Below are 24,386 nucleotides of genomic sequence, written 5' to 3'. Positions count from 1 at the left end.
TGTTATTTGTTATTAAAACCCTTGCCTAACTCACATATATTTATTGTTGCCTGAATACGTAACAGAAGGAAATGATGAAATATGAGGGTGAACTAGCTAATAATATAAAGCAGGATACTAAAAATTTTTTCAGCTATATAAAGAGTAAAAGGGAGGTGAGAGTTGATATTGGACCACTGGAAAATGATGCTGGTGAGGTAGTAATGGGGTCAAAGAAATGGCAGATGAACTTAATGGGTACTCTGCATCTGTCTTCACTGTGGAAGATGCTAGCAGTGTGCCAGAGGTCTGTGAGTGTCAGGGAGCAGGAGTGAGTGCCATTGCTATTCCAAAGGAAACATACTAGGCAAACTGAAAGGTCTTAAGGTGGATAAGTCACCTGGGCCAGATGGACTACATCCCAGAGTCCTGAGAGAGATTGCTGAAGAGATAACGAATGCATTGGTCATGATCTTTCAAGAATCATTTGATTCTGACGTGGTCCCAGAGGACTAAAAGATTACAAATATTACTCCACTCTTTAAGAAGGGAGGAAGGCAAAAGAAAGGAAATTATAGGCCAGTTAGCCTGACCTCAGTGGTTGGGAAAGTGTTGAGAGTCAATTATTAAGGATGAGGTTTGGAGGTACTTGGAGACTAATGATAAAATTAAGCCAAAGTCAGCATGGTTTTTTTGAAGGGAAATCTTGCCTGTTAGAGGAAAGTACTTTCTCTTCGAGAAAGTAACAGGGTGGACAAAGGAGAGGCAGTGGATGTCATTTATGTGGATTTTCAGAATGCATTTGATAAGATGCCACACATGATACTGCTTAACAAGATAAAATCCTATGGCATTACAAGAAAGATACTGGCATGGATAGAGGAATGACTGACAGGCAGGAGGCAGTGACTGGGAATAAAGGAGGCCTTTTCTGGTTGGCTGCCAGTGACTAGTGGTGTTCCTCAGGGATCAGTATTGTGACCGCTACTTTTCTCATTGTTTGTCAACGATTTAGATAATGGAACTGATGGCTTTGTTCCAAAGTTTGTAGATGATACGAAGATAGGTGGAGGGGTAGGTACTGTTGATTGCAACAGGACTTAGACAAATTGGAAAAATGGACAAAAAAGTGGCAGATGGAATACAGTATTGGGAAATGTATGATAATGCAATTTGGTAAAAGGAACAATAGTGTGGACTATTATCTAAATGGGGAGAAGGTTCAAACATCAGCGGTGCATTGGGACTTAGGAGACATTATACAAGACTCCCAGAAGGTTAATTCATAGGTTGAGTCTGTGGTAAAGAAAGCAAATGCAATATTGGCATTTATTTCAAGGGGAATGGAATATAAAAGCAAGGAGATAATGCAGAGGCTTTATAAGACACTAGTCAGGCCGCACTTGGGAGTACTGTCAACAGTTTTGGTCCCCGTATCTCAGAAAGGATGTGTTGTCATTGGAGAGAGTCCAGAGGAGGTTCATGAGGATGATCCTGGGAATTAAGGGATTAACATATGAGGAGTGTTTGGCAGCTTCGGGCCTCTACTCATTGGAATTTAGAAGAAAGTGGGGGGATCTCAGTGAAACATACCGAATGTTGAAAGGACTAGATCAGGTGGACGTGGAAAGGATGCTTCCTATGGTGGGGGTATCCAGAACTAGAGGGCACAGTCTCAGATTTGAAGGACGACCTACTAGAACAGAGGTAAGGAGGAAGTTTTTTAACCAGAGAGTAGTGAATCTGTGGAATGCTCTGCCACAGGCTGCAGTGCAGTCCAAGTCTGTGGGTATATTTAAGGCGGACGTTGATTGTTTTCTGATCAGCCAGGGCATCAAAGGTTATGGTGAGAAGGTGTGGTCTGGGATCAGCCATGATGGTCAGAATGACCTAATTCTGCTAATATGTTTCATGGTCTTATGGAAGCAGCATAACTAGAGTTTTATAAAACTTTCCCAACTCCTGAACTTATTTCCCTGACTAATAAAGGCAAACATGCGATGCATGATTGTCAGCCAGCAGGTAAGCCACTTTCAGATTCCCCTGCATATCAATAGTATATACCACCTTCTGCATTCTGCCCCTTTTCTTTCCAGTGTGTCTTGCTCCAAAGAAAGACGGCTTTATTCCTCCCCGCTGAGTTGCTCTAGCATTTTGCGTGTTGTTCAACAGTATATTATTCCTTTGATCTCAAAACCTGATACTCAGCCACATTAAACCATGCATCTGTAATTTCTAAGCCCATATCTATATGCAATCTGCGAGGTTATCCACAATGCCACCAACCTGTATATCGTCTACAACACCCATTATACACCCGTCTACTGGCAGCAGAAGTTCTCCTGGCCCGGTGAAATCAGACACTGTCACACTGAGCTCTGTGTTCCAGACCCAGCCACACCTCTGGACAACCCACCACCGTCCAATAGCCCTGGCACCTACCCAACAGGAAACATTGCCAAGTATATTGTTCCTGCAGAAAACAAGACAAGGCAACCCAGATACTCCATCCAGCTCAGCCACAAAGCGAGGGGTCCCTCTCCAGACGATACTCTCAGATTATAAATGACTCGTCCCACAGATAGCCTGTATGAATCTGTCAGCAGCATTCTTCACTAAACATCATCACTGGCCCACCAAAGAGTTTGATTTCCACCACAGTTGCTAAGAAGTTTGTACGTTCTCCTTGTGACTATGCAGGTTTCCTCCCAAATTCCAAAGATGTATGGGTTAGGGTCAGTTGTGGGCACGCTCTGCTAGCTCCAGAGGCATGCTGAAACTTGCAGGCCTTGCCCAGCACATCCTCAGACCGTGCTGGTACTGACACAGAGGCCCCCCACCCCAGCACATCCTCAGACAGTGTTGGCACCGACACAGAGGCCCCTCACCCCAGCACATCCACAGTGTTGGCACTGACACAGAGGCCCCCCCACCCCAGCACATCCTCAGACCGTGTTGGCACTGACACAGAGGCCCCTCACCCCAGCACATCCTCAGTGTTGGCACCGACACAGAGGCCCCCCCCACCCCAGCACATCCTCAGTGTTGGCACTGACACAGAGGCCCCCCACCCCAGCACATCCTCAGACCGTGCTGGTACTGACAGAGAGGCCCCCCACCCCAGCACATCCTCAGACAGTGTTGGCACTGACACAGAGGCCCCCCACCCCAGCACATCCTCAGACAGTGTTGGCACCGACACAGAGGCCCCCCACCCCAGCACATCCTCAGACAGTGTTGGCACCGACACAGAGGCCCCCCACCCCAGCACATCCTCAGACAGTGTTGGCACTGACACAGAGGCCCCCCACCCCAGCACATCCTCAGTGTTGGCACTGACACAGAGGCCCCCCACCCCAGCACATCCTCAGTGTTGGCACTGACACAGAGGCCCCCCACCCCAGCACATCCTCAGTGTTGGCACTGACACAGAGGCCCCCCACCCCAGCACATCCTCAGACAGTGTTGGCAGTGACACAGAGGCCCCTCACCCCAGCACATCCTCAGTGTTGGCACTGACACAGAGGCCCCCCACCCCAGCACATCCTCAGACAGTGTTGGCACTGACACAGAGGCCCCCCACCCCAGCACATCCTCAGTGTTGGCACCGACACAGAGGCCCCCCACCCCAGCACATCCTCAGACAGTGTTGGCACTGACACAGAGGCCCCCCCACCCCAGCACATCCTCAGTGTTGGCACCGACACAGAGGCCCCCCACCCCAGCACATCCTCTGTGTTGGCAGTGACACAGAGGCCCCCCACCCCAGCACATCCTCAGACAGTGTTGGCACTGACACAGAGGCCCCCCACCCCAGCACATCCTCAGTGTTGGCACCGACACAGAGGCCCCCCACCCCAGCACATCCTCAGACAGTGTTGGCACCGACACAGAGGCCCCCCCACCCCAGCACATCCTCAGACAGTGTTGGCACCGACACAGAGGCCCCCCCACCCCAGCACATCCTCAGACAGTGTTGGCAGTGACACAGAGGCCCCCCACCCCAGCACATCCTCAGACCGTGTTGGCACTGACACAGAGGCCCCTCACCCCAGCACATCCTCAGTGTTGGCACCGACACAGAGGCCCCCCCACCCCAGCACATCCTCAGTGTTGGCTCTGACACAGAGGCCCCCCACCCCAGCACATCCTCAGACAGTGTTGGCACTGACACAGAGGCCCCCCACCCCAGCACATCCTCAGTGTTGGCACCGACACAGAGGCCCCCCACCCCAGCACATCCTCAGACAGTGTTGGCACTGACACAGAGGCCCCCCACCCCAGCACATCCTCAGTGTTGGCACCGACACAGAGGCCCCCCACCCCAGCACATCCTCAGACAGTGTTGGCACCGACACAGAGGCCCCCCACCCCAGCACATCCTCAGTGTTGGCACTGACACAGAGGCCCCTCACCCCAGCACATCCTCAGTGTTGGCACCGACACAGAGGCCCCCCACCCCAGCACATCCTCAGACAGTGTTGGCACCGACACAGAGGCCCCCCACCCCAGCACATCCTCAGTGTTGGCACTGACACAGAGGCCCCCTCATCCCAGCACATCCTCAGACAGTGTTGGCACTGACACAGAGGCCCCCCACCCCAGCACATCCTCAGACAGTGTTGGCACCGACACAGAGGCCCCCCCACCCCAGCACATCCTCAGACAGTGTTGGCAGTGACACAGAGGCCCCCCACCCCAGCACATCCTCAGACAGTGTTGGCACTGACACAGAGGCCCCCCACCCCAGCACATCCTCAGACAGTGTTGGCACTGACACAGAGGCCCCCCACACCAGCACATTCTCAGTGTTGGCACCGACACAGAGGCCCCCCACCCCAGCACATCCTCAGACAGTGTTGGCACCGACACAGAGGCCCCCCACCCCAGCACATCCTCAGACAGTGTTGGCACTGACACAGAGGCCCCCCACCCCAGCACATCCTCAGACAGTGTTGGCACCGACACAGAGGCCCCCCACCCCAGCACATCCTCAGTGTTGGCACCGACACAGAGGCCCCTCACCCCAGCACATCCTCAGTGTTGGCACCGACACAGAGGCCCCCCACCCCAGCACATCCTCAGACAGTGTTGGCACTGACACAGAGGCCCCCCACCCCAGCACATCCTCAGACAGTGTTGGCACTGACACAGAGGCCCCCCACCCCAGCACATCCTCAGACAGTGTTGGCACTGACACAGAGGCCCCCCCACCCCAGCACATCCTCAGACAGTGTTGGCACCGACACAGAGGCCCCCCACCCCAGCACATCCTCAGTGTTGGCACCGACACAGAGGCCCCCCCACCCCAGCACATCCTCAGACAGTGTTGGCACCGACACAGAGGCCCCCCACCCCAGCACATCCTCAGTGTTGGCACCGACACAGAGGCCCCCCACCCCAGCACATCCTCAGTGTTGGCACCGACACAGAGGCCCCCCACCCCAGCACATCCTCAGACAGTGTTGGCACCGACACAGAGGCCCCCCACCCCAGCACATCCTCAGTGTTGGCACTGACACAGAGGCCCCCCCACCCCAGCACATCCTCAGTGTTGGCACCGACACAGAGGCCCCCCCACCCCAGCACATCCTCAGACAGTGTTGGCACTGACACAGAGGCCCCCCACCCCAGCACATCCTCAGACAGTGTTGGCACCGACACAGAGGCCCCCCACCCCAGCACATCCTCAGTGTTGGCACTGACACAGAGGCCCCCCACCCCAGCACATCCTCAGACAGTGTTGGCACCGACACAGAGGCCCCCCACCCCAGCACATCCTCAGACAGTGTTGGCACCGACACAGAGGCCCCCCACCCCAGCACATCCTCAGTGTTGGCACCGACACAGAGGCCCCCCCACCCCAGCACATCCTCAGACAGTGTTGGCACCGACACAGAGGCCCCCCACCCCAGCACATCCTCAGACAGTGTTGGCACCGACACAGAGGCCCCCCACCCCAGCACATCCTCAGTGTTGGCACCGACACAGAGGCCCCCCACCCCAGCACATCCTCAGTGTTGGTACCGACACAGAGGCCCCCCACCCCAGCACATCCTCAGACAGTGTTGGCTCTGACACAGAGGCCCCCCACCCCAGCACATCCTCAGACAGTGTTGGCACTGACACAGAGGCCCCCCACCCCAGCACATCCTCAGTGTTGGCACCGACACAGAGGCCCCCCACCCCAGCACAGACAGTGTTGGCACTGACACAGAGGCCCCCCACCCCAGCACATCCTCAGACAGTGTTGGCACCGACACAGAGGCCCCCCACCCCAGCACATCCTCAGTGTTGGCACCGACACAGAGGCCCCCCACCCCAGCACATCCTCAGACAGTGTTGGCACTGACACAGAGGCCCCCCACCCCAGCACATCCTCAGACAGTGTTGGCACCGACACAGAGGCCCCTCACCCCAGCACATCCTCAGACAGTGTTGGCACCGACACAGAGGCCCCCCACCCCAGCACATCCTCAGTGTTGGCACCGACACAGAGGCCCCCCACCCCAGCACATCCTCAGACAGTGTTGGCACCGACACAGAGGCCCCCCACCCCAGCACATCCTCAGTGTTGGCACCGACACAGAGGCCCCCCCACCCCAGCACATCCTCAGACAGTGTTGGCACTGAAACAGAGGCCCCCCACCCCAGCACAACCTCAGACAGTGTTGGCACCGACACAGAGGCCCCCCAACCCAGCACATCCTCAGACAGTGTTGGCAGTGACACAGAGGCCCCTCACCCCAGCACATCCTCAGTGTTGGCACCGACACAGAGGCCCCCCACCCCAGCACATCCTCAGTGTTGGCACTGACACAGAGGCCCCCCACCCCAGCACATCCTGAGAGTGTTGGCACCGACACAGAGGCCCCCCCACCCCAGCACATCCTCAGTGTTGGCACTGACACAGAGGCCCCCCCACCCCAGCACATCCTCAGTGTTGGCACCGACACAGAGGCCCCTCACCCCAGCACATCCTCAGTGTTGGCACCGACACAGAGGCCCCCCCACCCCAGCACATCCTCAGACAGTGTTGGCACCGACACAGAGGCCCCCCACCCCAGCACATCCTCAGACAGTGTTGGCACCGACACAGAGGCCCCCCACCCCAGCACATCCTCAGACAGTGTTGGCACCGACACAGAGGCCCCACACCCCAGCACATCCTCAGACAGTGTTGGTACTGACACAGAGGCCCCCCACCCCAGCACATCCTCAGTGTTGGCACCGACACAGAGGCCCCCCAACCCAGCACATCCTCAGTGTTGGCACCGACACAGAGGCCCCCCCACCCCAGCACATCCTCAGACAGTGTTGGCACCGACACAGAGGCCCCCCCACCCCAGCACATCCTCAGACAGTGTTGGCACTGACACAGAGGCCCCCCCCACCCCAGCACATCCTCAGACAGTGTTGGCACTGACACAGAGGCCCCCCCACCCCAGCACATTCTCAGACAGTGTTGGCACTGACACAGAGGCCCCCCCACCCCAGCACATCCTCAGACAGTGTTGGCACTGACACAGAGGCCCCCCACCCCAGCACATTCTCAGACAGTGTTGGCACTGACACAGAGGCCCCCCCACCCCAGCACATCCTCAGACAGTGTTGGCACTGACACAGAGGCCCCCCACCCCAGCACATCCTCAGTGTTGGCACTGACACAGAGGCCCCCCACCCCAGCACATCCTCAGTGTTGGCACTGACACAGAGGCCCCTCACCCCAGCACATCCTCAGTGTTGGCACTGACACAGAGGCCCCCCACCCCAGCACATTCTCAGTGTTGGCACCGACACAGAGGCCCCCCACCCCAGCACATCCTCAGTGTTGGCACCGACACAGAGGCCCCCCCCACCCCAGCACATCCTCAGTGTTGGCACCGACACAGAGGCCCCCCCACCCCAGCACATCCTCAGTGTTGGCACCGACACAGAGGCCCCCCACCCCAGCACATCCTCAGACAGTGTTGGCACTGACACAGAGGCCCCCCACCCCAGCACATCCTCAGACAGTGTTGGCACTGACACAGAGGCCCCCCACCCCAGCACATCCTCAGACAGTGTTGGCACCGACACAGAGGCCCCCCACCCCAGCACATCCTCAGTGTTGGCACCGACACAGAGGCCCCCCCACCCCAGCACATCCTCAGACAGTGTTGGCACCGACACAGAGGCCCCCCACCCCAGCACATCCTCAGTGTTGGCACCGACACAGAGGCCCCCCACCCCAGCACATCCTCAGTGTTGGCACCGACACAGAGGCCCCCCACCCCAGCACATCCTCAGACAGTGTTGGCACCGACACAGAGGCCCCCCACCCCAGCACATCCTCAGTGTTGGCACTGACACAGAGGCCCCCCACCCCAGCACATCCTCAGTGTTGGCACCGACACAGAGGCCCCCCACCCCAGCACATCCTCAGACAGTGTTGGCACTGACACAGAGGCCCCCCCACCCCAGCACATCCTCAGACAGTGTTGGCACCGACACAGAGGCCCCCCACCCCAGCACATCCTCAGTGTTGGCACTGACACAGAGGCCCCCCACCCCAGCACATCCTCAGACAGTGTTGGCACCGACACAGAGGCCCCCCACCCCAGCACATCCTCAGACAGTGTTGGCACCGACACAGAGGCCCCCCACCCCAGCACATCCTCAGTGTTGGCACCGACACAGAGGCCCCCCACCCCAGCACATCCTCAGACAGTGTTGGCACCGACACAGAGGCCCCCCACCCCAGCACATCCTCAGACAGTGTTGGCACCGACACAGAGGCCCCCCACCCCAGCACATCCTCAGTGTTGGCACCGACACAGAGGCCCCCCACCCCAGCACATCCTCAGTGTTGGTACCGACACAGAGGCCCCCCACCCCAGCACATCCTCAGACAGTGTTGGCTCTGACACAGAGGCCCCCCACCCCAGCACATCCTCAGACAGTGTTGGCACTGACACAGAGGCCCCCCACCCCAGCACATCCTCAGTGTTGGCACCGACACAGAGGCCCCCCACCCCAGCACAGACAGTGTTGGCACTGACACAGAGGCCCCCCACCCCAGCACATCCTCAGACAGTGTTGGCACCGACACAGAGGCCCCCCACCCCAGCACATCCTCAGTGTTGGCACCGACACAGAGGCCCCCCACCCCAGCACATCCTCAGACAGTGTTGGCACTGACACAGAGGCCCCCCACCCCAGCACATCCTCAGACAGTGTTGGCACCGACACAGAGGCCCCTCACCCCAGCACATCCTCAGACAGTGTTGGCACCGACACAGAGGCCCCCCACCCCAGCACATCCTCAGTGTTGGCACCGACACAGAGGCCCCCCACCCCAGCACATCCTCAGTGTTGGCACCGACACAGAGGCCCCCCACCCCAGCACATCCTCAGACAGTGTTGGCACCGACACAGAGGCCCCCCACCCCAGCACATCCTCAGTGTTGGCACCGACACAGAGGCCCCCCCACCCCAGCACATCCTCAGACAGTGTTGGCACTGACACAGAGGCCCCCCACCCCAGCACATCCTCAGTGTTGGCACCGACACAGAGGCCCCCCACCCCAGCACATCCTCAGACAGTGTTGGCACTGAAACAGAGGCCCCCCACCCCAGCACAACCTCAGACAGTGTTGGCACCGACACAGAGGCCCCCCAACCCAGCACATCCTCAGACAGTGTTGGCAGTGACACAGAGGCCCCTCACCCCAGCACATCCTCAGTGTTGGCACCGACACAGAGGCCCCCCACCCCAGCACATCCTCAGTGTTGGCACTGACACAGAGGCCCCCCACCCCAGCACATCCTGAGAGTGTTGGCACCGACACAGAGGCCCCCCCACCCCAGCACATCCTCAGTGTTGGCACTGACACAGAGGCCCCCCCACCCCAGCACATCCTCAGTGTTGGCACCGACACAGAGGCCCCTCACCCCAGCACATCCTCAGTGTTGGCACCGACACAGAGGCCCCCCCACCCCAGCACATCCTCAGACAGTGTTGGCACCGACACAGAGGCCCCCCACCCCAGCACATCCTCAGACAGTGTTGGCACCGACACAGAGGCCCCCCACCCCAGCACATCCTCAGACAGTGTTGGTACTGACACAGAGGCCCCCCACCCCAGCACATCCTCAGTGTTGGCACCGACACAGAGGCCCCCCAACCCAGCACATCCTCAGTGTTGGCACCGACACAGAGGCCCCCCCACCCCAGCACATCCTCAGACAGTGTTGGCACCGACACAGAGGCCCCCCCACCCCAGCACATCCTCAGACAGTGTTGGCACTGACACAGAGGCCCCCCCACCCCAGCACATCCTCAGACAGTGTTGGCACTGACACAGAGGCCCCCCCACCCCAGCACATCCTCAGACAGTGTTGGCACTGACACAGAGGCCCCCCCACCCCAGCACATTCTCAGACAGTGTTGGCACTGACACAGAGGCCCCCCCACCCCAGCACATCCTCAGACAGTGTTGGCACTGACACAGAGGCCCCCCACCCCAGCACATTCTCAGACAGTGTTGGCACCGACACAGAGGCCCCCCCACCCCAGCACATCCTCAGACAGTGTTGGCACTGACACAGAGGCCCCCCACCCCAGCACATCCTCAGTGTTGGCACTGACACAGAGGCCCCTCACCCCAGCACATCCTCAGTGTTGGCACTGACACAGAGGCCCCCCACCCCAGCACATTCTCAGTGTTGGCACCGACACAGAGGCCCCCCACCCCAGCACATCCTCAGTGTTGGCACCGACACAGAGGCCCCCCCACCCCAGCACATCCTCAGTGTTGGCACCGACACAGAGGCCCCCCCACCCCAGCACATCCTCAGTGTTGGCACCGACACAGAGGCCCCCCCACCCCAGCACATCCTCAGTGTTGGCACCGACACAGAGGCCCCCCCACCCCAGCACAACCTCAGACAGTGTTGGCACCGACACAGAGGCCCCCCACCCCAGCACATCCTCAGACAGTGTTGGCACCGACACAGAGGCCCCCCACCCCAGCACATCCTCAGACAGTGTTGGCACCGACACAGAGGCCCCCCACCCCAGCACATCCTCAGACAGTGTTGGCACCGACACAGAGGCCCCCCACCCCAGCACATCCTCAGTGTTGGCACCGACACAGAGGCCCCCCACCCCAGCACATCCTCAGACAGTGTTGGCACCGACACAGAGGCCCCCCACCCCAGCACATCCTCAGTGTTGGCACCGACACAGAGGCCCCCCCACCCCAGCACATCCTCAGACAGTGTTGGCACTGACACAGAGGCCCCCCACCCCAGCACATCCTCAGTGTTGGCACCGACACAGAGGCCCCCCACCCCAGCACATCCTCAGACAGTGTTGGCACTGAAACAGAGGCCCCCCACCCCAGCACAACCTCAGACAGTGTTGGCACCGACACAGAGGCCCCCCAACCCAGCACATCCTCAGACAGTGTTGGCAGTGACACAGAGGCCCCTCACCCCAGCACATCCTCAGTGTTGGCACCGACACAGAGGCCCCCCACCCCAGCACATCCTCAGTGTTGGCACTGACACAGAGGCCCCCCACCCCAGCACATCCTGAGAGTGTTGGCACCGACACAGAGGCCCCCCCACCCCAGCACATCCTCAGTGTTGGCACTGACACAGAGGCCCCCCCACCCCAGCACATCCTCAGTGTTGGCACCGACACAGAGGCCCCTCACCCCAGCACATCCTCAGTGTTGGCACCGACACAGAGGCCCCCCCACCCCAGCACATCCTCAGACAGTGTTGGCACCGACACAGAGGCCCCCCACCCCAGCACATCCTCAGTGTTGGCACCGACACAGAGGCCCCTCACCCCAGCACATCCTCAGTGTTGGCACCGACACAGAGGCCCCCCCACCCCAGCACATCCTCAGACAGTGTTGGCACCGACACAGAGGCCCCCCCACCCCAGCACATCCTCAGACAGTGTTGGCACCGACACAGAGGCCCCCCCACCCCAGCACATCCTCAGACAGTGTTGGCACTGACACAGAGGCCCCCCACCCCAGCACATCCTCAGACAGTGTTGGTACTGACACAGAGGCCCCCCACCCCAGCACATCCTCAGTGTTGGCACTGACACAGAGGCCCCCCCACCCCAGCACATTCTCAGACAGTGTTGGCACTGACACAGAGGCCCCCCCACCCCAGCACATCCTCAGACATTGTTGGCACTGACACAGAGGCCCCCCCACCCCAGCACATTCTCAGACAGTGTTGGCACTGACACAGAGGCCCCCCCACCCCAGCACATCCTCAGACAGTGTTGGCACTGACACAGAGGCCCCCCACCCCAGCACATTCTCAGACAGTGTTGGCACTGACACAGAGGCCCCCCCACCCCAGCACATCCTCAGACAGTGTTGGCACTGACACAGAGGCCCCCCACCCCAGCACATCCTCAGTGTTGGCACTGACACAGAGGCCCCCCACCCCAGCACATCCTCAGTGTTGGCACTGACACAGAGGCCCCTCACCCAGCACATCCTCAGTGTTGGCACTGACACAGAGGCCCCCCACCCCAGCACATCCTCAGTGTTGGCACCGACACAGAGGCCCCCCCCACCCCAGCACATCCTCAGTGTTGGCACCGACACAGAGGCCCCCCCACCCCAGCACATCCTCAGTGTTGGCACCGACACAGAGGCCCCCCACCCCAGCACATCCTCAGTGTTGGCACCGACACAGAGGCCCCCCCACCCCAGCACAACCTCAGACAGTGTTGGCACCGACACAGAGGCCCCCCACCCCAGCACATCCTCAGACAGTGTTGGCACTGACACAGAGGCCCCCCACCCCAGCACATCCTCAGACAGTGTTGGCACCGACACAGAGGCCCCCCACCCCAGCACATCCTCAGACAGTGTTGGCACCGACACAGAGGCCCCCCACCCCAGCACAACCTCAGACAGTGTTGGCAGTGACACAGAGGCCCCCCACCCCAGCACATCCTCAGACAGTGTTGGCACTGACACAGAGGCCCCCCACCCCAGCACATCCTCAGACAGTGTTGGCACTGACACAGAGGCCCCCCACCCCAGCACATCCTCAGACAGTGTTGGCACTGACACAGAGGCCCCCCACCCCAGCACATCCTCAGACAGTGTTGGCACTGACACAGAGGCCCCCCACCCCAGCACATCCTCAGACAGTGTTGGCACCGACACAGAGGCCCCCCACCCCAGCACATCCTCAGACAGTGTTGGCACCGACACAGAGGCCCCCCACCCCAGCACATCCTCAGACAGTGTTGGCACTGACACAGAGGCCCCCCACCCCAGCACATCCTCAGACAGTGTTGGCACTGACACAGAGGCCCCCCACCCCAGCACATCCTCAGACAGTGTTGGCACTGACACAGAGGCCCCCCACCCCAGCACATCCTCAGACAGTGTTGGCACCGACACAGAGGCCCCCCACCCCAGCACATCCTCAGACAGTGTTGGCACTGACACAGAGGCCCCCCACCCCAGCACAACCTCAGACAGTGTTGGCAGTGACACAGAGGCCCCCCACCCCAGCACATCCTCAGACAGTGTTGGCACTGACACAGAGGCCCCCCACCCCAGCACATCCTCAGACAGTGTTGGCACCGACACAGAGGCCCCCCACCCCAGCACATCCTCAGTGTTGGCACTGACACAGAGGCCCCCCACCCCAGCACATCCTCAGTGTTGGCACCGACACAGAGGCCCCCCCACCCCAGCACAACCTCAGACAGTGTTGGCACTGACACAGAGGCCCCCCACCCCAGCACATCCTCAGACAGTGTTGGCACTGACACAGAGGCCCCCCACCCCAGCACATCCTCAGACAGTGTTGGCACCGACACAGAGGCCCCCCACCCCAGCACATCCTCAGACAGTGTTGGCACTGACACAGAGGCCCCCCACCCCAGCACATCCTCAGTGTTGGCACCGACACAGAGGCCCCCCACCCCAGCACATCCTCAGACAGTGTTGGCACTGACACAGAGGCCCCCCACCCCAGCACATCCTCAGACAGTGTTGGCACCGACACAGAGGCCCCCCACCCCAGCACATCCTCAGACAGTGTTGGCACCGACACAGAGGCCCCCCACCCCAGCACATCCTCAGACAGTGTTGGCACCGACACAGAGGCCCCCCACCCCAGCACAACCTCAGACAGTGTTGGCAGTGACACAGAGGCCCCCCACCCCAGCACATCCTCAGACAGTGTTGGCACTGACACAGAGGCCCCTCACCCCAGCACATCCTCAGACAGTGTTGGCACTGACACAGAGGCCCCCCCACCCCAGCACATCCTCAGACAGTGTTGGCACTGACACAGAGGCCCCCCACCCCAGCATCCAATGTCAACCCAGGCGTCATTGTATGTTTTGATGTACATGTGATAAATGAAGCTGACCTGTATCTTTAGGATCCAGCACAGGAACTGGTTCTTCCAGCCCAAAGGGCCGGTACAGCCATGTGACCAGAATAACCTACTACCTGTACATATTTGGACTGTGGGAGAAAACTGGAGAACCCAATGCAGATCCACGGGGTCATGGGGAGAACATCCACAATCCTTACAGACAGTGACAGGAATCAAACTGGGGTTGCGGGCACTATAAGCATTATGCCAACCGCTACACTACCATGTCACCCAGTAGATGAGTTCCAGAAATGAGCCTCGACATCAGGAAGGCATGGGCACAAAGGGAGAGCCTCCAGAGGAAGATGGCTGCAGTTACTGATGGACCCGAACATCAGTGCTGTGTCCTCGGCTTAACTCTCCTCAACTGCTTCCTCCTTCCACCTGTCATTACCCCTCAACCAGTGTGGATAACTTCAATCAACCCAGCAATGAACTGTTCCCACAACACTTTCAAGGACTCTACATCTCATGTTCTGGAAATGTTTGCTGATTTATTTATTATTTCTCTTTCTGTATATAGTCTTTTGTACAGTGGTTGTTTGTCCATCTTCTTGGTATTTCTACTGTGTTTCTTGTATTTACTGTGAATGCCCACAGGAAAATGAATCTCAGGATTGTGTATGGTAACATATACGTCATTTAATAATGAATTTACTTTGAACTTTTGACGGAGGTGAGAAGAGGAGCTCGCTGACAGAGTTGTACAAGGTTTATATTCCTGTACAGTGCCTCAGATGAAGAGTCTGTGCCTACATGGAGCCTGGAACCTCATGTAACACGCTCTCTCTAGCCACAATCAGCAGGCAGAATTGTAACTGTCCAATCAGACACATCGTGCCTGTGGTATAGAGTGGCTCAGAGAACGTGTACAGTGAGCGACTCACGTTTTGATGACCCAGCCCCTGCACCACCTGCAAGGCACAAGGCAGCAGTACGATGGAGCACACTCCATCTGTAGAAGAGTTCTTTAAAGATTAGCTTTATTTCTCATATGTACATTGAAACACACAGTGAAATGCATCATTTTCACCAAATCAAATCAGTGAGATCATGCAGCCACAAGTATCACTGTGCTTCCAGCATGCGCACAGCTTACTAATCCAACCCGTACGTTGTCAGAATGTGTGTGGAAGCCAGATCACCCAGACAAAACCCCAAAGGTCATGGAGATTAGGTACAAACTCCTTACAGAGGGCGGCAGGAATTGAACCCCAATCTTACTGCGCCACCATGTTCAGGGGCAAGAACATACAAAAGGGTCAAATCCGTTCACACCAAGGCAGGCTGTCCAATCAGCAGGACATCGACTACCTTCAACATTCCCAGCAGCCTTGGCACAGACAGTGCGCTACAATTTCTCACCGAGGCCATACCAAGCACCTCGCACGTCCACAACCTTGAAAGGCAACACGTACCAAGTAAAACGACCCTCACTAGGTTTATCTGCTGGAACTCCTGACACACAGTACTGTGGGACCAGCTACACCTCAAGGCCGGTAGAAGCTGTCCAGTAACCCTGAACACTGACTGTGCCAGAATCCCTGCACCCCTGGAAGGTCAGTAAACCACAAAGGAGCAACGCAGCTGCAGTAGAGACAGACACTGGCATCGAGTGCCGAACGACTTCTGCTGTGTTTTGATACCCAGCGACCCCACCCCTCACCATGTTAGTTCCCAAGCTGTTTCCCAGTCTAGCTTGCTTTGTTCCAGAGTAGGGGTTTCCAACCTGGAGTCCACAGACCCCGCAGTTGATGGCAAGGGTCCATGGCACGGAAACCCCCTCCTAGAGTCTGAATGATGTGTGAATCAAGTCCTAGCACCACACTGGGTGACACATTAGGGCCGGTGCTTGTGCAGGTGGGTCACACAATTTATTCATCTGATGATACACAGGATTAAAATTTATACCCATCCCAGTCAACAGACACATCCCAGTCGCCCATCCCAGTCAGCACACACGTCCCAGTCAACACACACGTCCCATCACCCATCCCAGTCAGCACACACGTCCCATCACCCATCCCAGTCAACACACACGTCCCATCACCCATCCCAGTCAGCACACACGTCCCAGTCGCCCATCCCAGTCAGCACACACGTCCCATCACCCATCCCAGTCAGCACACACGTCCCAGTCACCCATCCCAGTCAGCACACACGTCCCATCACCCATCCCAGTCAGCACACACGTCCCAGTCCCCCATCCCAGTCAGCACACACGTCCCATCACCCATCCCAGTCAGCACACACGTCCCAGTCACCCATCCCAGTCAGCACACACGTCCCAGTCCCCCATCCCAGTCAGCACACACGTCCCATCACCCATCCCAGTCAGCACACACGTCCCATCACCCATCCCAGTCAGCACACACGTCCCAGTCACCCATCCCAGTCAGCACACACGTCCCATCACCCATCCCAGTCGGGACACACGTCCCATCACCCATCCCAGTCAACACACACGTCCCAGTCACCCATCCCAGTCGGGACACACGTCCCATCACCCATCCCAGTCAACACACACGTCCCAGTCGCCCATCCCAGTCAACACACGTTTAATTGCTTTAGCATCTCACCTTTCTCGTGTGCTCCTCGGCCTGACCCGCTTCGCACACGGGTGGGATGCTCCTGGTACCCCTTCCCTCAGACAGTGGGTGTCCAATACCATCCATCTCATTCAGAAGCACAGACAGCACCCGCTCTCCAACACTGTGGCCATTGGCAGCATCAGCAGACCGGGACCCAACTATCGCATCAATCTCGTCGAGAAACAGGATTGAGGGAGACGCAGCTCGAGCCTGGCGGAACACCTGCAGGGAAACCCAGCAGAGGGTCCTTAGAGGAGGTCAGAATGGAAGAGGGGAAAGAGGCCACGGGGCCCCAGGCCAGCAGGGAGGATGCTAGCAACACAAAGGGGGAAAGGAACCAGATACTAGATGCCCAAATCCCCGTCAACCCAAGAGCATCTGAATCACAGCCGGTATGTTGTAAGTACTGATTACTTGAAGATTAGTACAGGAACAGGCCCTTCAGCCCACTATGAGAGTGCTGAACGCAATACCAGCCGAACTAAAACCACTGGGCTGCACAGGGTTTCTATCCCTCCACTCCCTATGTTCATGTGCCTGTCTAAACACGTCTGAACATTGGTATTGCATCGGCTGCTGCCTCCCCTGGCAGCACAAAGACCCCTACTCTTTGTGATTTTTATAAATGACCTGGATGAGGAAGTGGAGAGATGGATTAGTGAGTTTGCTGATGACACAAAAGTTGGGGGTGTTGTGGATAGTGTGGATACTGTCAGAAGTCAGAAGTTGCAGCTGGACACTGATAGGATGCAAAACTGGGCTGAGAAGTGGCAGATGGAATTCAACCCAGATAAGTGTACTGTGCTCAGTTCTGGTCGCCTCACTACAGGAAGGATGTAGAAGCCATAGAAAGGGTGCAGAGGAGATTTACAAAGGATGCTGCCTGGATTGGGGAGCACGCCCTATGAGAAAAGGTTAGTTGAACTTGGCCTTTTCTCCTTGGAGTGACAGAGGATGAGAAGTAACCTGATAGAGGTGTAAGATGACGAGAGGCATCGATTGTGTGGATAGTCAGAGGCTTTTCCCCAGGGCTGAAATGGCTAGTAGGAGAGGACACAGTTTTAAGGTGCTTCGTTGTAGGTACAGAGAGGATGTCAGGGGTAAGTTTTTTTATACAGAGAGTGGTGAATGCGTGGAATGGGCTGCCGGCAATGGTAGTGGAGGTGGATACAATAGGGTCTTTTAAGAGAGACTCCTGGATAGGTACATGGAGCTTAGAAAAACAGAGGGCTATGGGTAACCCTAGGTAATTTCTAAAGTTAATACATGTTTGGCATAGCATTGTGGGCCAAAGGGCCTGTATTGTGCTGTAGGTTTTCTATGTTTCTCACTGTAAACAGGATTTTGCTGCCCAACTTTTGCAGACTATCCGTAATTAATCCATGTTTTCCCAACCGTGAGTGCCTCCTGCTCCAAGAATCCTCTCTGCTAATTTCTCTACCACTGATGCAGGGCCCATTGGCCAATAATTTCCTTGACTATCCCTGTGCCCTTCTTAAACAAATGAACAATACTGGCTGTTCTTCAGTTTTCATGGTTAGCGAGAACACAAAGATCTCTGTCAAGGTCTACAACAGTCTCCTGTTGCCTCTCTCCTTAACCTAGGATAAATCCCTCTGAGCCCTGGAGATGGTTCATTTTAATATTCTTAATGGGAACCAACACCACTCCACCCATAACATGCCCAGAAACATCAAGAGACGCTCCATGATCTTCCCATCTTATGTGTCCTTCTCCTTGGTGAGTACCAAAATGAAGGACTCATTTGGGACTTCACTCACCTCCACTAGCTTCAGCCATAAACCCAGAAGACACAGGAGCAGGATTAGACCATTCAGCCCATTGAGTCTGCTCCACCATTCCATTATGGCTGATTTATTATCCCTCTCAACTCGTATTCTCCTGTCTTTCCACCCTGACTAATTAAGAATCTATCAACCTCTGCTCAAGACCATAAGATATAGGAGCTAAATTAGGCCATTTGGCCCATCAGGTCTGCTCCATCATTTCATCATGGCTCTCAGCCCCAGTCTCCTGCCTTCTCCCCATATCCCTTCATGCCGTGCCCAATCAAGAATCTATCAACCTCTGCCTTAAATATATGTAAAGATTTGGCCTCCTCAGCCACCTGTGGCAATGAACTCCACAGATTCACCACTCTTTGACTAAACAAATTCCCCGTCATCTCCGTTCTAAAAGGACATCCCTCTATTTTGAGGCTGTGTCCTCTGATCTTAGACTCTCCCACTGTAGGAAACATCTTCTCCACATCTACTCTATCAAGGCCTTTGACCATTCAATAGGTTTCAGTGAGGTCACCCCTCATTCTTTTGAATTCTAGTGAATACAGGCCCAGAAACATCAGACGCTCTTCATTGACAAGCTGTTCAATCCTGGAATCATTCTTGTGAACCCCCTTTGAACCCTTTCCAGTGTTTGCACATCCTTTCGAAGATAAGGGGCCCAAAACTGCTCACGATACTCAAGTAAGGCCTCACCAGTACTTTATAAAGTCTCAACATTACATAGAAACATAGAAAACCTACAGCACAATACAGGCCCTTCGGCCCACAATGATTACATCCTTGCTTTTATATTCTAGTCCTCTTAAAACGAATGCTAACATTGTATTTGCCTTCCTCACCACTGACTCAACCTTTAGGGAATCCTGCACAAGGACCAAGTCCCTTAGCGTCTCAGATTTGCAAATTTTCTCTCCATTTAGAATATGGTCTATGCTTTCAGTTCTCCTACCAAAATGCATGACTGTACACCTCTCGACATTGTATTCCACCTGCCATTTCTTTGCCCATTCTCCAAATCTGTCTAGGTTCTTCTACAGCCTATTTTCTCAAAACTACCTGCCCCTCCATTTATCCTGGTACTGTCCGCATGGTTTCCAACAAAGCCATGAATTCCGTCATCCAAGTTATTGACGTATAATGTAAAAAGAATCGATCCCAAAACAGAATCCTGTGGAACACCACTAGCCACCAGCAGTCAACTAGAAAAGGCCCCTTTATTCCCACTCTTTGCCTCCTGCTTTATCTTTGCTAGAATCTTTCCATTAATACCATGGGCTCGTAGCTTGTTATGCAGCCTCATGTGTAGCACCTTGTCAAAGGCCTTCTGAAAATCCAAGTACAAAACATCAACCGATTTCTCCATCGTCTATCCTGCTTGTTATTTCTTCAGAGAATTCCAGAAGATTTGTCAGGCAAGATTTTCCCTCGAGGAAACCATGCTGACTACGGCCTATTTTATCATGTGCCTCCAAGTACCCTGAGACCTCATCCTTAATAATTGACTCCAACATCTTCCCAACTACTGAGGTCAGACTAACTAGCCTATAGTTTCCTTTCTTCTGCATCTGAGTGACATTTGCAATTTTCCAGTCTTCAGGAACCATTCGAGAATCTAGTGACTCTTGAAAGATCATTACTAATGCCTCCACAATCTCCTCAGCCACCTTTTTAAGAACTCTGGTATGTAGTCCATCTGGTTGAGGTGACGTATTTACCTTCAGACCTTTCACTTTCCCAAGAACCTTCTCCCTAGTAACGACAACTTCACACCCTTCTGTGCCCTTACATTCTAGAACTTCCACCATTCTGCGAGTGTCTTCCACACTGAAGATGGAAGCAAAATACTTATTCAGTTCATCTGCCAATGTCTTGCACTCCCCCACCAGCGTCATTTTCCAGCAGTCCTACATCTACTCTCACCTCTCCACAGTTTATATATCTGAAGAAATGTCTGGCATCGTCTTTAATATTTTTTGGCTAGTTTACTTTCGCATTCCATCTTTTCCTTTTTAATGACTTTTTTAGTTGCCTTCCATTGGTTTTTAAAAACTTCCCAATCCTCTACCTTCACACTAAGTTTTGATTTATTATATGCCCTCTCTTTAGTTTTTATGTTGGCTAAGCTTCTCATTAGACATCTGCCTTTAGAATGCTCCTTCCTCTTTGGGATGTATATATCCTGTGCCTTCCGAATTACTTCCAGAAATTTCAGCCACTGCTGCTCTGCCATCATCCCTGGCAGAGTTCTTTCCCCATCAATTTTGGCCAATTCCTCACTTATGCCTCTGTAATTCCCTTACTCCACTGTAATACTGATACATCTGACTTTAGCTTCTTCTCAAATTTCATATTATGATCACTTGCCCCTAAGAATTCTTTTACCTGAAGCTCTCTAATCAATTCCAATTCATTCCACAACACCCAATCCAGAAATAACTGATCCCCTAGTGGCCTCAACCACGAGCTGATGTAAAAAGCCATCTCACAGGTATTCTACTAATTTCCTCTCTTGGGATCCAATCTACCTTCATATTGAAATCCCTCCTGACTATTGTAACATTGCCCTTTTGGCATGCATTTTCTATCTCCCGCTATAATTTGTAGAGCACATCCTTACTACTATTTGGGAGTTTGTATATAACTCCCATCAGGATATTTTTACTCTTGCAGTTCCTTTGCTCCATCCACAACAATTCAACATCTTGGGACCTGATGTAACCTCTTTCTAATGATTTGATTTCATTTTTTACCAACAGAACAACGCCACCCCCTCTGCCTTCCTGCTTGCCCTTTCAATACAATGTATCCTTGGACATTAAGCTCCCAGCTATTAATCTTCTTTCAGCCATAATTCAGTGATGCCCACAACATCATACATGTCCGTCTGTAACTGTGCTACAAGTTCATCACCTTATACCGTATACTGTGCACATTTAAATATAACACCTTCAGTCCTGTATTCACCTTTTTCAATATTGTTTGCATTTTACATTGCAACTCATCCTGTTGACTGCAATTTTGCCATTTCTTGCTTGGAGTCTCACTACACATTGCCTCTGTTTGTAAATCACTACCTCAACGTCAGCACTATCACTCTATTTCCCACCCCCGTTTAAATCCTCAGAAACAACTCTGGCAAACCTCAACCCAATGACGGCCACAGCCACTGGTGGCAATGAATTCCATAAATTCACCATCCTCTGGCTAAAGAAATTTCTCCTCATTTCTGTTTTAAATGGATGTCCCTCCATTCTGAGGTTGTGCCCTCTGATCCTAGACTGCCCCACATAGGAAACATCCTCTTCACGTCCACTCCTGTGTCCTTAAGAGAACCCACCCTTCCCTTTTGTTAAGCTTCATACCCCTTCTTCAGTGATAACAGCGTGCTTCAGCCCAAGGCAGAGCCAGACTGGTAGGGGGGCAGAGACCAGACTGAACACTGTGTCCCCATGTTGTTCCTTGGGTCCTTTCACTGCTTGGGGAGTCTACATATGATTGTAGGGTAAATACTCACCTCAGCCAACGCCTTTTCAGAATCTCCCACAAAGGGGGAGAAGAGTTCAGCCCCGCTGACCGACAGCAAGGAGCAGTGGCAGCTGGAGGCAGCCGCCTTCACCAGCGTGGTCTTTGCACAGCCTGGTGGTCCATACAGGAGGATACCCCGGCAAGGCTGCAGCCCCATCCTCACAAAGGCTTCCGGGTATCTCAAAGGCCACTCAACGCTCTGCCAGAGGAACGGCACAGTGGTCAGTGTGTGAGCGACACAGAGAAGGCGATTAAAACAAGTGAAGCAGCTGGTCATTACCTGCCTTAGTTTCAGTTTGACTTCATCCAGGCCTCCGATCTGGTCCCAGTGCACAGGTCTGAAATCAGTCAGGCCGATACTGCTCCGGAGAGAGGAAGGGTATACCACCTTCAGCGCCTCCTGGAAGTCTGCAAGGGTTATCTGAGGCTTCACCGAGTCCTGCTTCAGAGAAATAGGAAATTTAACAGTGGGGGAAGCGGGGGATTTAAACAAATTTAACAGCGGTGGGGGGAAGAGGAGCATTTAACAAATTAAATAAACTTAACAGCAGGGAGGAGAGGAGGATTTAAACAGCGGGGAAAGAGGGGGATTTTAACAATTTAACAGCGGGGAAAGAGGGGGATTTTAACAATTTAACAGCGGGGAAAGGGGGATTTTAACAATTTAACAGCGGGGAAAGAGGGGGATTTTAACAATTTAACAGCGGGGAAAGAGGGGGATTTTAACAATTTAACAGCGGGGAAAGAGGTGGATTTTAACAATTTAAATAAATTTAACGGGGGGAAGAAGGGGGATTTAAACAAATTTAACAGCAGGGGGAGAGGGGGATTTAAACAGGCCGGCAATTGCTTCAGCTGTCCAACCTAACGGCACAAATACTGACTTGTCCCCCTCCCTCCTCGTCCTTTTCCATTCCCCTCTCACCCCACCTCTTCTCCTTACCTGCCCATCACCTCCCCTCCTTTCCTTGCTCCCATGATCCACTCTCCTCTCCGATCTCCCCCCACACCTATCACCCGTCAGTGTGTACCCCCCCACACCTATCACCCGTCAGTGTGTACACACCCTCACCTATCACCCGTCAGTGTGTACACACCCCTCACCTGTCACCCGTCAGTGTGTACACCCCCACACCTGTCACCCGTCAGTGTGTACACCCCCCACACCTGTCACCCGTCAGTGTGTACACCCACACCTATCGCCCGTCAGTGTGTACACCCCTCACCTATCGCCCGTCAGTGTGTACACACCCCTCACCTATCGCCCGTCAGTGTGTACACCCCACACCTGTCGCCCGTCAGTGTGTACACCCCCCACACCTGTCGCCCGTCAGTGTGTACACACCCTCACCTGTCGCCCGTCAGTGTGTACACACACCCTCACCTGTCGCCCGTCAGTGTGTACACACCCCTCACCTGTCGCCCGTCAGTGTGTACACCCCCCCCACCTGTCGCCCGTCAGTGTACACCCCCCCACCTATCGCCCGTCAGTGTGTACACCCCTCACCTATCGCCCGTCAGTGTGTACACACCCCTCACCTATCGCCCGTCAGTGTGTACACCCCCTCACCTGTCGCCCGTCAGTGTGTACACACCCTCACCTGTCGCCCGTCAGTGTGTACACACCCCCACCTGTCGCCCGTCAGTGTGTACACCCCCCACACCTGTCGCCCGTCAGTGTGTACACACCCTCACCTGTCGCCCGTCAGTGTGTACACACCCCCACACCTGTCGCCCGTCAGTGTGTACACCCCTCACCTGTCGCCCGTCAGTGTGTACACACCCCCACACCTGTCGCCCGTCAGTGTGTACACACCCCCACACCTGTCGCCCGTCAGTGTGTACACCCCACACCTGTCGCCCGTCTGTGTGTACACCCCTCACCTGTCGTCCGTCAGTGTGTACACACCCCCACACCTGTCGCCCGTCAGTGTGTACACCCCCCCACCTGTCGCCCGTCAGTGTGTACACCCCCCCACCTATCGCCCGTCAGTGTACACCCCCCCACCTATCGCCCGTCAGTGTACACCCTCACCTATCGCCCGTCAGTGCGTACACCCCC

At 55.3% G+C, this 24,386-nt stretch overlaps 1 protein-coding gene across 2 annotated transcripts in view; it reads right to left on the bottom strand.

Annotated features, from left to right (window-relative positions):
• afg2b (AFG2 AAA ATPase homolog B) overlaps nt 1-24,386 on the bottom strand; it is a 43,254-nt gene that overhangs the window by 15,214 nt on the left and 3,654 nt on the right. Inside the window, exons 3-5 of one of the 2 annotated variants that reach the window (XM_073032755.1) lie at nt 22,605-22,766; nt 22,314-22,523; nt 16,983-17,216 (exon numbers count right to left, since the gene is read on the bottom strand). In XM_073032755.1, coding sequence (XP_072888856.1) covers nt 16,983-17,216; nt 22,314-22,523; nt 22,605-22,766 — 606 coding nt within the window. The remainder of the gene's footprint in view (nt 1-16,982; nt 17,217-22,313; nt 22,524-22,604; nt 22,767-24,386) is intronic. The other variant, XM_073032757.1, reaches the window with a different exon arrangement.

Source organism: Hemitrygon akajei, chromosome 30, assembly GCF_048418815.1.
Source record: "Hemitrygon akajei chromosome 30, sHemAka1.3, whole genome shotgun sequence".
Taxonomy (NCBI): domain Eukaryota; kingdom Metazoa; phylum Chordata; class Chondrichthyes; order Myliobatiformes; family Dasyatidae; genus Hemitrygon; species Hemitrygon akajei.
Note: the sequence above shows the minus strand (reverse complement) of the source record. Positions and strands in the feature narration are given on the sequence as shown.